The sequence below is a fragment of the Tachysurus fulvidraco genome, chromosome 3 (genome assembly GCF_022655615.1).
Source record: "Tachysurus fulvidraco isolate hzauxx_2018 chromosome 3, HZAU_PFXX_2.0, whole genome shotgun sequence".
Classification (NCBI taxonomy): domain Eukaryota; kingdom Metazoa; phylum Chordata; class Actinopteri; order Siluriformes; family Bagridae; genus Tachysurus; species Tachysurus fulvidraco.
In genome coordinates, this window is record NC_062520.1 from 21,582,990 (window position 1) to 21,598,962 (window position 15,973).

Genomic DNA, 15,973 nt, shown 5'->3' on the forward strand with positions numbered 1-15,973 from the left:
ACATGCATAGATATATCTGTGCCACACACACACACAAATTCAGGCATGGAATGATAATGTAGTCTGAGATTTGTATATACAACCCAAGCAGATTAATGACTGTCTTGTCATATTCTGCTCCATGAAGCCTCTCCAGAGCCAGCGAGGTAGACATCTGTTTAATCTACCCCCAAGATTTATCTGCAGCTGGGAGATGCCGCAAATAAATCACACCTTCCCGTCTGCCTTGCTTTGGCAATGCAGACTGCTTTCATCTCGAACTGATCTAAATATGGACTCGTATCGCAGACAGGATCAGAATCAGTATCCTCGTCTTAAAAGAAACGCAGTGCTGCTGTGTGCATTATTTGCCCAGTTAAATCAGGCAGAGATCATCACTTTGCTTCATTACTGTGAAAACTGACAACGTGTAGAGATCTGAAGATCATTTCAGATTGATGCTAATCACAAAAAGAAGGGTTTTTTTTTTTAAAGACTTAGTGTATGCCCATTTGATCCCTAGAGTTGTAGTTCAGTCCTGATAATATACACATAATTATAGTGGTGTTGAACTCTGAATCGAATGAATTAATAGTCGAGTCATTTTTTCGAATGTACTTCAAATCATATTTTAAACATTCTCATTTTTATAGTAACGTATTATTGACAGCACATGGCAGATCGCCTACAAAATCAAAAGCTAATAATAATTGAATCTTGTGGACACTTCATACCAAAAATGTAACGATAAACTGTTAATAAGTTCATTAATAAGTATTACAATTAAATTCATATTGCTGTGTTGTAAAGGGAATGAAATACTTTGAGCCATGCCGATACTGGAAAAGAATAAACTTTGACCCCAATGTTGATTTCCAATAACAGCAAGCACTGTCATGTTTTATTCAGTTTTATTCAGCATTTATTATTTTTAGATTCTACCTGTTGTAATATATTGCTGAATGTAAATGTCATTCTGGATGTCACGCTGTGTTTTAAAGCATTACTGAGACTGTAAGGTTGTTTCAGTCTCTTTACTCATGTACTCACATGATTACAGTAGAAGAGCTGCCACTCGACTGTGTTGCAGTAAGACAGCAGGTCCTGGGCGAAGGTGGCGCTGCCATTGGTAGGGGGAAGACTGGGCAGAAGCTGCTGCAGCTTGGTGGGGTCGGCGTGCTGGTCCAGGAGTGTGCGGACCACAGGCACCAGAGGCCTCAGCACTGCCTCCATGCCTGCTGTACCAAGAGTCAGAGACATGCCTTCTGCAGGCCACAGAGTGGCTCCCAGACGACCCAACAGGAAACACACCTCCTCCCATGAGAGACACAACACCGTCTGTAGCAGACTGTGTAGCTTCACACACGCCATCTCACACACCTGTGTAAACAACCAGTGCAGATGCAGAATAAACATTCGTGAATTGCCCTCGCTTATGTACAGTACAATGCATCTCATTTTCACTGATCATATCAGACTCTGCCTCTGAACATCCTTTGTACTGTATGTGTATTACATTCCATATTATGTTAATGATAATAATAATATTTGTACTTAATGTGTAATATCTCCCACTATGCTACTTCATGACCACACATACAGTACGTTTTGTCCTGGTAGGACTGTACAAATGTAGTGTAAGGGTTCATTATATATAGATGCTTAAGGATGGACACCTGACCATCCTACCTGTATGCACTTCTTCCCCGAACTGTTGTAGAATCACACAACTGTACAACATGGTATAGCATTACAATTCCTCTTCACTGGACCTAAAAGGTCTCGAACCTGTTCCAGCACAAGGCCATGTCAAAGAAAATGCTATCTGGAAAGGTTACAGTAGAAGAACTCGAATGTCTACATGGAGTCCTGACCTCAACCCCTGAAACAACACCTTCACCTTTGACATGCTTTTCCTTTGGTCTGTGATGTGACTAGACCTGTTTAACTGTGGCTGTTATTTTCATTTTTGAGCTTTCTTTCTTCTTTTTCTTGATGTTGCCTTTGCTTAGCTCTTGTGAATCGAAATATTTCCTAATGATTGGGATTTTTTTTTTTCCTGTATAAATAGTTGTTCCTATTTTTTTGGACCTGTTCCCAATATTTTGACAGCAGAAAAACAGACTGGTCTAAAACTAATTCATTGAACTAATTCCTTAAGACAGTTTTTCAGAGATCAGAGAACAGATATAGTAAGAAATAATGTAAATACTTAGTAAATTAAATATCACCATCCACAAATTAAAAAAGCTATAATACTGCCATTAATGGAAATCAACTGAAAGACTTATAAAAGACTTATAATAACAGGAAATAGCTGCTGTTTCCTGATGACAGTTCTTCACATAAGTTCTTACTATACTTGTGAAGTAATTGAGCATATATTTAGCTCTCTGAAATGACTTCAAGAAACCCATGTGAATAAAGAGTCGGTAAAGAAGGCAGGCATTGAAGACATCATTAGTTGTGTGTCTGTGTGTGTGCACGCATGCGTGTGTGTGTGTGTGTGTGTGTGCACGCATGTGTGTGTTTGCATGATCCTTTTATCTCCAGGTCCAGAAAGAAGGCTCTGTGATAAAGCAGAGCAGCAGAAGGCCGACAGTAACATTTGTTTGACATGCGCCACTTTTAGCAGTTAATGGCTCTTTACTCATCCGGCAAAAACAAATCATTTTCCAAAGGTCAAATGCAGGCAGCTACTTAAGGCTGCTTGAGAAAGTTTAGTAATTCACGAGGGTGTGTTATGCGTGTACCTGTGTGTTCTGCTGCTGTATGTATCCTGTAATGATCCATAAGCCAATCTGAGCCATCCGTTTGAGCTCTGTAGCTCCGACTGTTGCAAAAGTTGTGTGCCATGCCTGTAGCCTGTCGAGCAGATTCACCACTCCTTCAAAGATCTATACACACACACACACACACACACACACACACACACCACAATGAGCATGCTTACAGTCCAGAGAAGACACACTACTCATTAACAGTTCATGGTCAAGGAAATGTGCACTATCATGAGCAATAACAGGAAGTTACATTAAACAATGTATGGGTGTGTGGATATACAGGATGTGTGTATAGCTGCATAATAAAAGTGTGCAGCTATAATACACTGTACTCACATTATGTTTCTGATCAGATCAATTTAGTTGAAGTTTCAAAATTGGCAAAAAAACAGATTTCACTTTCTGACAGAGACAAATTTCTATGATTGCTATTAAAATGTTTTATCTTGCGTATGTAAGTATGACAGACGGAAAACAGTGGGACGCTTATACTCGTATCCTGTACCTTTTCACTCCACAGGGTTTGATTGTCAGTGCCTTCTGCAAACAGGAAATCCTGTAGCAGTCTGAGGAGGCGAAGCAAGGAGGGAATATGAGGCAAAGACAAGCCCATTGAGTCCCGCAGGTCTGAAAGAGATGACTCCAGCATCATCTCCAAAAGACTGAAACACAAACATAGAGTCGATACACAGAAGAATGAAATGAATCAATATCCATGGAAGCATAGAACACAATCTTATGTCTTTTTTTTTCTTCTTTTTAAACCACGGCACTCTCGTTTCTATAGTGACATCTTACGCGGGCTTCTACGGCAGATGTAATGCATAAACAGATTTAAAGAGATAAAGTTTTCTGACAAGAGAATGTAATTTGTGCTTTGTTTCTCTACATCATCATGACGTGCATTTTGTCTTATTAAATTCCCAAGAAGAAAAAAAACGAGAGTGAGAGAGATAGAGAGAGAGAGAGAATGATTTTTATGTCTACTATAATGTGAGAATACACAACATTATAAACATATAGATTTTTTTTTTTGTATCATTATGTTAACATATCGAATAACTTAACCCTATAAGCAAGCACATTATTGTGCACATTATAAGTGAAAATAAATAAATTATGCCAAAAATGACATGCATTTATTCAGACCAATGATTTGAACACACACATATATATTTTGTTAATATAAATAAACATTACAATGTGTCAGGACGAAGCCTGGAGATTCATTATGTTTGACCTGGACGCCTTATTGCTTTATCCTACCGTCCAGCTGTAACAGATGTTGTGTATGACTAGCTGCAACAGATGTTTCTTATCAGTCAGAGTTTTGAGCTACTCTGTGATTGTTATGTCAAAACATTTCATAGGATTTCACACATCACACATAGGACACACCCCAGTGGTATGCCAGTAATTCGACAGAGGTGAAATTCGTGTTTCTCACTTGCGCTTGATATCATCCGGGTGGCGTACAAGCTGCCAGGAAGAGCCAAGTTTGGTGAGGGCTGAGAAAACCTGCCCTCTCTCTCGCCACACCGCATCCTCTGTGCCATCTGTGCCAGTCCACAGCACTCGGAACACAATGTTAGTCAGCAAGTTGCACAACTCCTCCTCTGGGGCCTGCTGAAGAGAAATAAAGAGCCAAAAAAAAAGAGAAAAGAAGTGTTGAGTGTTTAAGTACAAAGTAAACTCCAGTATGTTTACCCATGTTTCTGTTGTCTGAAAAATGATTAAGGTCAAATGTGGCAGCTTAATAACATACGAGAAACAAACATGTTTATATCACTTATGGCTGTTGGTACCTGTGGGTTGGAGTTGTTGGAGATGGTGTCAGCGGTTGGAGGCTCAGTGGAGTAGATGGTGTCATCCAGCACATTAGACAAGCTGGAACTCTTGCGTGCTCTGAGCCCAAGAAAGGGCTTATTATATTCTATAGAAGACGGAGTGTCTGGAGTCTGAGGTCCTCTCTGCCCTCCCAGCTCCAGATCAGGAGAGGTACCTAAGGGTGACATAGGCTGATAGAGCCCCTCATCCACTTCCTCCAGCAGCTGTGTGGATGGCACCTCCACTGTGTTGGACAGCGATGACGAGCGGCTTCCCTGTTCCACTGAGTCGAAAGACTTGAAGTTCATCGAGTCACTGAAGCCTTTCGGTTGACCTCCATCAGGTGGAGATAGAGACAATCCCATAAAAGCATCCCGTGATGGTTCTCCATCTTCATCGTCCTCGTATTCTTCTGCCTCCTCACGCTGGGAGCTGTAAGGGATGAAGATGTCAGAGCGAGGGCCGTCCACACTGTCATCCCTTCGGAGAAGGGGCCTGGGCGTTATAGGCTCCAGGGAGGGGTGAGGGCTGGAAACACTGGTAGTACGAGACTCATAGGACTCTTTGACATAGAGTTTAGTGAGAATGTCCTGCCAGCCAGGCTGCCGGGCCAGCTGTTTAACGTAGTCCTCGTTGGAGTAGATCAAGTAGAAAAGCTGCAAGTGGTTACAGGTGGTGGGGAAAAACATCAGGTTATACTGTTATCACCAATATCTCTAAACCTAAACTATATTCATACATCATTCATTTTTTTAAAGAATTCTACAGCACTTTAGAAACAAATCTCTATTTAATGCATTTGTGTATTTAAAAATGACCATGGACATGAATTCTGATGCTTTGGCTCAATTTCTCTGTGCTGTGACTGAAAAACGTTTGGAAATTTGAAAACGACTGGGAAAGGTTTAATAGAAACTAAGCCATGTGGGCAATTGTTGGAGAATAATAGAATAAACTTTCATAAAATCACATATTGTAGTAGAACAAGCAGAATACTTTAAACACGGAAAATCCATTGGCAAAAAAATACTAAAAATGAGCAAGGGTGAAAACCTGGCAAACAGGAACACAGAACTACAAAGCTCAAGGGGAAATGAATGATAATACTTTGAACAGCAGATAGAAACAACCAGGTCTAATAGGCCAAACTGATTACAAGCTTGAAAGTGAATACCTGGACACAATTGGGAAACATACCAATGACCGGACTAAGGACGACAGAGGACTAGAACAAAAACAAAGGCAAATCACATGATCTCGATACAAAACAGACTGGAGTACTTGCACCATCGCTGGGAGGCGATACCTCTATGTTCAGTTTCCTGACCAGGGCTTGTTTTGTCTAAACATTCTTTTTTCAGAACAGAGAAACATGCCAAACTACAGGATCCATGGTAATTACCCAGATACTACAGATAAGGGATGATAATGTTGACAACATGAAGTGGTATTCCTTTAAAATGTTCAGATAAAACAACCAATCAAAGACTTTGTCATTTCTCGTAATCCATAACCACAAATAAGATTCCAATTGGCCCTTTGGACTGAAACCTCTGCAAGTTTCGTGTCTTTTTTATTTCTTCTTTGTAGCCACTTACCTTGCGACATATATCCAGTCGGACAGAGAGATCAGCTCGATGAGACAGGTACACAACTGCCAAAAGGTCTCTGAAGCTGGGTGAGGGATCTGCAGCACGCACGCACGCACGCACACACACACACACACACACACACACACACACACACACACACACACACACACACACACACACACACACACACACACACACACACACACACACACACACACACACACACACACAGAGACCTACATTTGAACCAGAAGTTTATAACCATGTTGTACCTTTCGTTGTCCTACTTCTAACCAGCTGTTTACCTGTAGCCAGCACCTGCTCGTACAGGCAGCGGATGATTGTCATTGTGACTGGGACGTCCTCCAAGAAGCAGATCAGTCCCAGATATGTGGGTTCTCGCAGCTTGACACGCTGTTTGTTGCGCTCTGGGACTCGCTCGCTCTTCAGTACTTTGTACATGATCTTCAGAGCAGCATGGAGAATCAGTATGCAGTTTGAATATACATACACTGTATACAAATAAACAAAAAGGAAAAGCGATGGATGTGCTCACCCTGAACACTCGTTCACGTGCATCATCATTAAAGCTGGGCTTCAGCAGCAGACAGTAGAGCTGCTCCACCCCCCAGTCCGGCAGCACAGACAGAGCCTGAGGACTGCTCCTTAGCACAGTGTACAAAACATCCAACAGCATGATCGCCTGTACACCACCAGAGAGAGAGAGAGAGAGAGAGAGAGAGAGAGAGAGAGAGAGAGAGAGAGAGAGAGAGAGAGAGAGAGAGAAGGAGAGAGAGAAGGAGAGAGAGAAGGAGAGAGATAGAGAGCAAGCATGTTTATAATTAAACAAACAATTTTTTGTGGCTAACAAGAAAACGGAAGTGGTTAAGACTGTGAGGAAGACAGAGAGAGAGAGACAGGAAAGTGTTATATAAATGTTATAAATAAATAAACTCTGTCTATGCATCTATGCAAAATTTATATACATATATATATATATGTTTACACTATATATATATATATATATATATATATATATATATATATATATATATATACATATATATATCTGTTAACACAAAAAAAACAATAGAATAGAATAGACTAGGTTGGAATAAAACAGAAATGTGTAAAATGTACAGAATATAACAGATTACAGAATGCAGTAGATTCGAACAGAACCGAACACAAGAGGATACAATGCGGTCGAACAAAATAGAATCTGAATGTGATCGTATACGAATGAGTGTAGTTTGCTCTATATAGAATATATTTGCTCTATATAGAATATATTCTTAGCTATACCATATACTTAGCATAGAATTGAATAGGTCAGGACAACAGAAAATGAAACCGAATTAAATCAAATGGAAAAGAACAGAGTAAAACAGCACAATATAGAATGGACTTAAATAAAATAGAAGAGAGCAGTGCGAAAACAGTGACCGAGTCAGAGTCAGAGTCAGTGTGTTACCTGCTGCTGGTCCTGCACTACTACAGTGTAGGCCAGAATACTGTGCAATTCCTTTGTAGTGGAAGACTTCAGCAGGAAATCTTTCAGTAGCTCAAAAAGTGATGTCTGTACTGTCTTCCTCTCATCTGACAGAGCACTGCCATCCTTCTCCACACTACACACACACACACACACACACACACACACACACACACACACACACACACACACACACACACACACACACACACACACACACACACACACACACACACTTTGTCAGTCCTCTTTTACAGTCTATCTTTTATAGCAGTGCTTTATTGTATTTGCTGATATTACCTGTAGTGTGAGCGAATGGAGTCCAGGATGTACTGAACCCCATACTTCCTGCGTGTTCTCTGTTTGCCCTCCTTCAAGATAGAGGACAAATACTGCACGTGACCTAGACACACACACACACACACACACACTTTAACTACATCAGCTCTTTTGAGGTTTTACCCGCAGATCAAAACTAATTGACGTAAAACTATACAAAACTATCAATATGACTATTTAGGAGCTTTTTTTGTGTATTGTGTTCTGATCAGACTTTCCCAGAACACAGTCATTAGTGGAACCGGCCCGGCATTTACCGAGGCAGACTGCAAAGTGACAGTGGCCCCAGATGCGGAAATCAAACAGGAGGTGCTGGTAGAGCTGAGACAGCAGAGCGGTGTTGCCCTCTCTGGAGACCTGCTCCAGCAGCAGCTGGCATGCCGTCAACACACTCATATCCATCATCGTGCTGGGTACCTGACACAGAGAGACAGTGAAAGTGAGACAGAAACAAAGTCAACAGTAATGTGTGAGAATGTCTGGCAGAATATGAAACCTGTTTGTTGTGGCATAGTGACGTGTTGGCTGAAGCAAGCTTTTTAGACATCAATGAACATGAGTCGTATTTAAAGCCACAGGCCTCTTCTCAGTACCACCTGATCCACAACATCTGTCACAGGGTGTGCATACAGATGCACACATAGTGACGTGTGCAGTCCTAGAAATACTGTACCTTGTTCTCCAAACATGGGGCATGTGGTAGCCTAGTGGTTAAGGTGTTGGGCTACCAATCGGAAGGTTGTGAGTTCGATCCCAGGTCCACTAAGCTGCCACTGTTGAGCCCCTGAGCAAGGCCCTTAACCATCAATTGCTCAGTTGTACAAAAATTAGATAATGTAAATCGCTCTGGTTAAGGGCTTCTGCCAAATGATGTCAAAATGTCGAATGTCAAACAGATGTGTGCTTGTCCTCTGTCTAAGACAGAGGACAAACTTGTTACTGCCTGTTATCACCTTGCACAAAGCTTCAGCCAATTACTAGGTTAAAATGACATATGCAGCGTCTGCTATACGAATCTCTGTAAATGCTACTTTAAAAACAATAATGTATATTCCAGGCAACACCACTGTCAGCTGTTGAAGCCATGCTGTTACAGAAAATTAATGAACACTTACTATTCGGGATCAGAATCGAGAATTCAACAGTGCTGTAGTATAAATAACCGTGCATGTTATACACTGAGGAGAAAAAGCCTTTATGTGCAGGGATAATATTTGCTGAGGTATTGTATGGGAGCGTTTGCTACCTTGCTTAGCAGGGCTCCTATAATAGGTGGACCATGGCACTGGAGAAGACCCTCTTGATTGACTGGGTGATTGCGCAGCATGTTTCTAACCATGAGGAGGAATGCGGCAACGCTGTTCCTTTCCAAACGGCTCTCTGAAGGAGTGAAGGAGAGAAAGAAAAGATCTATGGTTAGACCAGAGCAGGAATTGTATATCATTTACATGGGAAGCTCATAAAAAAATCACAGGGATGAATACCATGCGTTGAGAAAGTGCTACTGAATGTGCAAAGATAGTCTATTTGTCATCGTGGCTCACTGTGTAAATGAACTGTTAGAGATTTGAACACTGTTTAGTGATTCTTCAGTGTGTCCATCAAACGATTTAAGTGTTTCTAAAGACGCTGACGCTTAGCCAAATGCGCTCCTGAAGAAGCTCAACACTGTCTTAACTATTCTAATTTTTTTTATTTCCTTTTCTCTTTAAATCCAGATCCACTTTAATTGTGCACTATAACTAACCACAGGATTTTCCCAGAGGGAGCAGCATGCCTGCCGGACCCCTGGAAGAGGTCAGATCTGGTCCCAGTAGGTCAGAGGTCTCCTGCCCAGCAGCCTCACCCTGCTCCAGCACACAGACCTGCTCAAGCAGGGGCAACAGTGCGCTCATTCCACCCACACAGTTCAGCACATCCTACACAAACACAACCAGCGGCAGGGTTAGAAAATGCTAAAATACATGATGTACTCCCTCTTGTCCGGTGTTTTGCTTTAAGCTGACAAATCTCTATGCAGACTCCTGAATGCCATGTGAACAGTAAAGCGTTTGAACCTTGACGTCCCAGTTGACGACCCTGTGTCCGGTTAGTCTGCCGTCATACATATGGTTGGGAGATAGATCCAGACAGATCTGGCTTTTGAAGGCCTGCAAGACACAAAACACAAAACAGAACACACTTTAAAAATGCTTCAATTTTCAGAGTGCTGCAGAATATTATTTATTTGACTGGTCACATGATGATTAACATTCTCTACGCAGCACAAGACTTAAAGTGCACATGTTATCAGTTTTTATACAAACAGCTCATTTCCCGACTAATCATACAAATGGCTTCTTTAAAAAGACGTTGAAGACGTGTTGAAGACTCTCTGATGTCGAAGCCTTGTGACATTCAGTAAGTTCTCAGGACAGGGGAATTTGCACGTTCTTTTTTAAGTAACATGACAAGCTGTGCTTTTGTGTCTTATTGACTTCAAGAGAAACAAAAACAAGCCTGGTGAGAGAATTACAGGATATAACATGTCTTATATATCGAATATAACAATGTGTTTCTAAACAGCATATTTAAATGAATAGAAATGTGCAATTATTGTTAATTGTTAATAAGAGAAATAAAACATAGATGCACTAGACCACGTCACAGTGCGAATGGTTGGTGAACTTCAGATACAAAATAATAACAGGTGATGTATGCGTGCACAAACCGTGAATACACTGTGTCACAATCTCAATTTGTTAGTAACGAGGTCAGTAACGAAGAGATGAGGCTGTTCCTACCTGAGGTGTATAGTACAGCAGCAGTTTACTGCAGAGCTCTGAGATTTCTCCATCCGCTTTAAACAAGGGCACACTATTGGGACCTGCAGTCAGAAAATCAGAGCAGAGTATCATAAACAGAAGCGATGCACCATTTTGACATTCATACGGTTTACATTTAATTGCTAACATGCTGTGGTGGTGTGATTATTTATTCATTTTCAGTCTAATTTTGTTTAGCAAACAGTGTTGCTTGTGTGTGAGAATGTCATATGTGTATATGCGTATATGTGGGTGTGTCACGTCATTTCTTTACAAGTCTTGCTTGAAACATGTACGGTATGCTCTGTATTATATTGCTATTGTTCACATATGTGGATGTATGTGTGTGTGTGTGTGTGTGTGTGTGTGTGTGAGACACTCACCAGCCATATAGAGTGTGCGTGTCTGTGCAGGCTGCAGAGCTTCGTGACATATGAAGGCGGTGCCCAGCAGGCCATCCAGTGATGAGGGTGAGCCCCACTCTGTGTCCTGGAGTCCTGCAGGAATGGTGTAGACAGGGACATCTCTGACCGAACTCCAGCGTCCTCCCCCTCCTGAAGCAAACGAGGCTGGGAAAGACTGAGAGCGGGTGAGAGCCGGAGGACCGGCAGACATAGAGAACGCCAGCTCAGACGAGTGTACCGGGGGAGTCAGAGTTGGCGAGGTGGTGGTAGTGGTGGTGCGGTGACCCGCTGAACCAATACAACAGGATGTAAAAGGCTGGAAGGTGGAGATGGTCATTTAGATTTAAATATTGCAACATAAGACAGTTCATTTTATATATATATATATATATATATATATATATATATATATATATATATATATATATATATATATATATATATATAGTGTAAGTACAGAATGTTAGTCCTAGTAAATTACATGTCTAAAACAAATGATTGAGGCCATCCTAAGTCAGTGTTTTTTGGATTCTGCACCTTATTTTGTCCTCCTTACCTCACTGAGTGTCGGGAAGCGCAGCTGTGCTGTCTTACACAAGTTCCCGTCCACATAGATCGTGACAAGGTTCTGTCCGAAAGGCCTTCGACCTGAAATGTGCACTATTGCTAAAGAGTGCTGCAGAAAAAAAAAAGACAGAATTCTTTTATACATTTTACACCTTACATGCACTAGCCATGCATATTTGCGTGGGTGTGTGGTACATAGACTGCACTCACCCAGGCACCATCGTTGAGGGGCATTTCTGGCAGTGAAACAGCCATGTACTCCTTCTTGGTGCACACAGCCACCACCAGCACTCCCTCCATGGTGAAGAAAGCCTCGAACCCTGTTCCACTTGCCGTGAAGAAGCTAGGGGAATCAATTCAACATTGTAGTAAGTATTTTATGACTCACTTTGCATATACAGACAAGACATTTTCATCATAAATTCCTGTGCCACAGGTACTCAACAAGGATACAGATAGTCTTTTATTTAGATTAGTAATCATGAACATTGATATGTTACAATTCACTGTGTTATAGAAATGCACTATAATAACACATGTAATGTATTTGGGCATAAAAACAAATCCACCTGTAGAGCTGTTTGCGGCGAGGGCCCTTGGTCATGCGGAGCGTACTTTCAGGGATGGTGGCATGCGATTCAGAGTGGTGTTGCTGCACTGGAGGAGGGAAGTTGTTGTTGAGGCACAGCCAGGCATGAAAGGCGAAGCTGTTACCCGGCCAGCGGTTTATAGTGGGCACCATGATACCAGCCATGGGTGGCGTGAGGTCAAAGTACTGAAGAGCGCTGCTGCCCGTGTGGGTGTGGGCAGCCATTGCAGCAAGTGCCCGTATGGTGCGAGTGCAGTAAGGATGAGGTGTTGAACCTGGCTTTGTGCACAAGAGGCTCAAGAGGCTCTTCAGGTGATGAGGGCGCAGTGAGAGTGAGCCAAGCTCCTTCACCAGGCCTAGTAGAGCGTCTGCGCATTGATACTCAAGCCGCTCCGATCCCTGTTTCAGCACATCCAGAACGGCGTCCACCAAACCGGCTTCCACGGCCACCGAGCGGCACGCCAAAGAACCGCCGCACACGGCCAACAGCCATTCACACACCAGCAGCTGCAGAGAGCGAGAGCCTAGCTCAGGAAGCCACTGCAGAAGCAGGAGCAGGGGCTGCTCGTTACTGATTCCCAACGGGACAGCCTGGCAGTGCTCGCCTTCTAATGCCTGCAGACGTGCAAGGAGATATGACAGGATAGAGAGCATGTGAGAAGGAAAGAGAGAGTGTGAAAGAGACAGCATGAGTAGAGAAACGAAAAAAAAAACATTTAAAAGGTGTAAACAAAAGTAGACATATGAGATATATTCGGTTCATAATCATATCAAGGTCACATTCAAAATTTCAGCTGAACAAGTGAATGAGTTCAAGTACCATGCTCATGAGCTCCTGGAGGAGCCGTTTGGTCGGCTGCCCTTGACTTTTTAAAACATCAAAGAGCTGTGAATATCCTATGCGCTCCTTAAAGACCTCCTGCGGAGGAAAGCAGACAAAAACCCTCTCATAACCTAAATAGAACTTCATAACACAAAATACAAGAACACTGTGATTTTACAAAAGCACCAAAACTCACGTCTGTGTAGTTCACTGTATACTTTAATTTCACTTTACACGAGCATAAACATAAAACTGCTGGCAGAAATGAAACGATATTAAACCATTAAGAAAATCCTGGCGCCGTACTTTGGTTTCATATCGTTCATTTAAACAATGTGCGTAAGATAATCTACAGCTATTTCTCCTCTGTTTGTTTACCAAAGCCTTTCAAATATCAGCACTTTAGTAATGATGAAAAAGGTCAGAGAGCTAAATGACTACAAGAGTTACAAAACTTCAAAGGCAGAAAAGAACGGGGGATCTGATGTATGGATAAAGTCACTGATGTGTGTGTGTGTGTGTGTGTGTGTGTGTCTGTGCATGGGGAAGACTAACAGCACACATACCTTGGCAGATGGCGAGTTGCTCATGATGGCAGTAAGGACTCCAATGGCATGTACTGTAATGCAGTCAGAACCTTTTTCCCAGACCTACAAACACACACATGAGCCGAGCTCCCAGTTTATTACATATACCTTCCTGATTACGATGAATTACTGATTGTAGCCCAGCAAGTCTGAAGTGACTGTTACACTCATACACCTCACCATGTCACTACCAGGTCATGTCACCACTCAGAGACGGTCCTGTGGTGTAATCTTTCCGCTGACGGATACACTTATGCGATATTCATATGAAATGCATGGCAACGGAGGAACAAAGTCATCATAAAATGGCGTGTATGTGCATCTGATCATTTGGAAATCCAGTGTACATATAAACACAGGGGATTTCTGCTATTTGGCTAAAAGAATTTCTGGTTTTCACCATGGGCCCCATTTCTCAGACTATCAGCAGTATTAAAATTTTCGCAGGCCAATCGGAACTAAAAATTGCTGCCAATTTACTCAACACAATTTTCTTGAAATACATTCATAGCTTACATTTAGCGATGAACACAAACACCAAAAAAGGCAAAGCAGAAAGAGGGCTGAAAACAATAAAACAATAAAATGACTCCTGAAAGGTGAAAGACTACCTCCAGTAATGCAGCTGTAGCAGTTGGGATAATCTTCCTCCTGTTGTACAGACGACTTGTTTGTATTATTTACACACTTCCTGTGAGAGTGGTGGCTCAAGCGATTAACGCTCTGAGTTGTTGATTGGGGGATTGGGGTTCGAGCCCCAGCACTGCCATGCTGCCACTTGAACAAGGCCCTTAACCCTCTTTTTCGCTGTATTATGTCTGAGCCCAACTTCCAAAAGATTTTCATTGTAATATATGTGACAAAATAAAGGTATCTTCTATTCTATTATTACCCAAGCCTTTGACCCTTAGGACTCGATACTTTTAGAGCATGCAATATTCTAGATCTGTTCATTATTTTACCTATATACATCCGTCTTGTCCGGTTGGTCGAGCTTGTAAAAGAGATTTAATCTCAATGACTTTTTATCCTGAGTAAGTAAAAAGTTAGTGACTAATTTTGTTTCTTTATTTCTTCCTTATCATTCGTTCTGTGTTTAGCTTTGTGAAGAACTTTGCTTTGTCTCTGATTATAATACGTGTTAGATAAATAAACCTGCCTTGCCTTCATTTACGATTCGAAGCCGTTCAGTTAAGGTTCACGTGGGATCTAAAAATGTCCGTAACGAACTGGAGCCCTTGTACACATGCTCTTTTTAATATCCAGTTTGATAAATGAGGCACAGAGTCAAAAGCATCATACATTGTTCCCTATTTAGAGCTAAATAGCAGCCTTTAACTTGTCACACATACATTACAGCACAGTGAGATTCTTTCTTCACATATTCCAACCTTGGAGGTTGGGGTCAGACATGATACAGTGACCTTGGAGCAGTGAAGGTTAAGGGCCTTGCTCAAGGGCCCAACAGTGGCAGTATGGCAGTGCTGGGGCTTGAACCCTGATTCACAAACCAGAGCATTAACCACTTGAGCCACCACTTCCCCAAATAAATGTATGTGCCCACCCCCACTCATGCAAACAAGCACTCACACAGAGTAAACATTTTTGTATTTCCACCACCAATCAGCCATCACCAAACACATCACACCCCATCTCTACACACAAACTAAATTACAAAAGAAAGCACATGCAACAAACCCATAACTCATTGCAGGCAACTATACACACCGATATATCTAGTTAACACGTACACAAGCACGTTCACACCAAAAGTAAACCCATGCACCCTAGCACAAACGATCGGCAACAGTAAACTCTCCCTTCATAGATAAACAAAGGCGAAAAAACAAGACTCCATTTCTTGTTTTTCCTGTGTGCATGTTTGCAGGTTTGAGTGTGCAACAGGACCGCATGCACAAAGATATTTGTTGATAAGGAAAAAAGTGTGAGTCAACTGTATGCTTGGGTGTGTGTGTGAGTGTGTGTGTAATAAGGAGGGTGAGTTTCCTGTGGACGGGAACTCAGGGGAAAGTACCTGCTCCACTTTAGCTTCTGTGAGCAAACGCATGGTGAGGTCACACTGTGCCTCATACTCTGTATTACCCCTGCTGCTTTGATAGAGCTGCAGTGTGCGCACACAAGCACACACACACACACACACACACAGAGAGACACACACACAAATAT

The 15,973-nt window shown here is 42.0% G+C and overlaps 1 protein-coding gene across 5 annotated transcripts in view; it reads right to left on the reverse strand.

The window, feature by feature from the left end:
• Positions 1-15,973, reverse strand: part of nbeal2 (neurobeachin-like 2) — a 53,182-nt gene that overhangs the window by 17,582 nt on the left and 19,627 nt on the right. For 3 of the 5 annotated variants that reach the window (XR_007140090.1, XM_027149603.2, XM_027149602.2), the window contains exons 10-31: positions 15,822-15,908; positions 13,766-13,849; positions 13,197-13,295; positions 12,357-12,991; positions 11,998-12,130; positions 11,777-11,896; positions 11,200-11,536; positions 10,796-10,878; positions 10,070-10,162; positions 9,760-9,931; positions 9,259-9,392; positions 8,270-8,429; positions 7,974-8,076; positions 7,656-7,809; positions 6,738-6,884; positions 6,487-6,646; positions 6,188-6,276; positions 4,568-5,245; positions 4,210-4,388; positions 3,268-3,424; positions 2,733-2,876; positions 1,030-1,359 (exon numbers count right to left, since the gene is read on the reverse strand). Coding sequence is in view for 4 of the 5 variants with exons in the window: in XM_027149603.2 (XP_027005404.2) it covers positions 1,030-1,359; positions 2,733-2,876; positions 3,268-3,424; positions 4,210-4,388; positions 4,568-5,245; positions 6,188-6,276; positions 6,487-6,646; positions 6,738-6,884; positions 7,656-7,809; positions 7,974-8,076; positions 8,270-8,429; positions 9,259-9,392; positions 9,760-9,931; positions 10,070-10,162; positions 10,796-10,878; positions 11,200-11,536; positions 11,777-11,896; positions 11,998-12,130; positions 12,357-12,991; positions 13,197-13,295; positions 13,766-13,849; positions 15,822-15,908 (4,278 nt within the window). In the remaining variant the exon portion in view is untranslated. The remainder of the gene's footprint in view (positions 1-1,029; positions 1,360-2,732; positions 2,877-3,267; positions 3,425-4,209; positions 4,389-4,567; positions 5,246-6,187; positions 6,277-6,486; positions 6,647-6,737; positions 6,885-7,655; positions 7,810-7,973; positions 8,077-8,269; positions 8,430-9,258; positions 9,393-9,759; positions 9,932-10,069; positions 10,163-10,795; positions 10,879-11,199; positions 11,537-11,776; positions 11,897-11,997; positions 12,131-12,356; positions 12,992-13,196; positions 13,296-13,765; positions 13,850-15,821; positions 15,909-15,973) is intronic. The other 2 variants (XM_027149604.2, XM_027149605.2) reach the window with 2 other exon arrangements.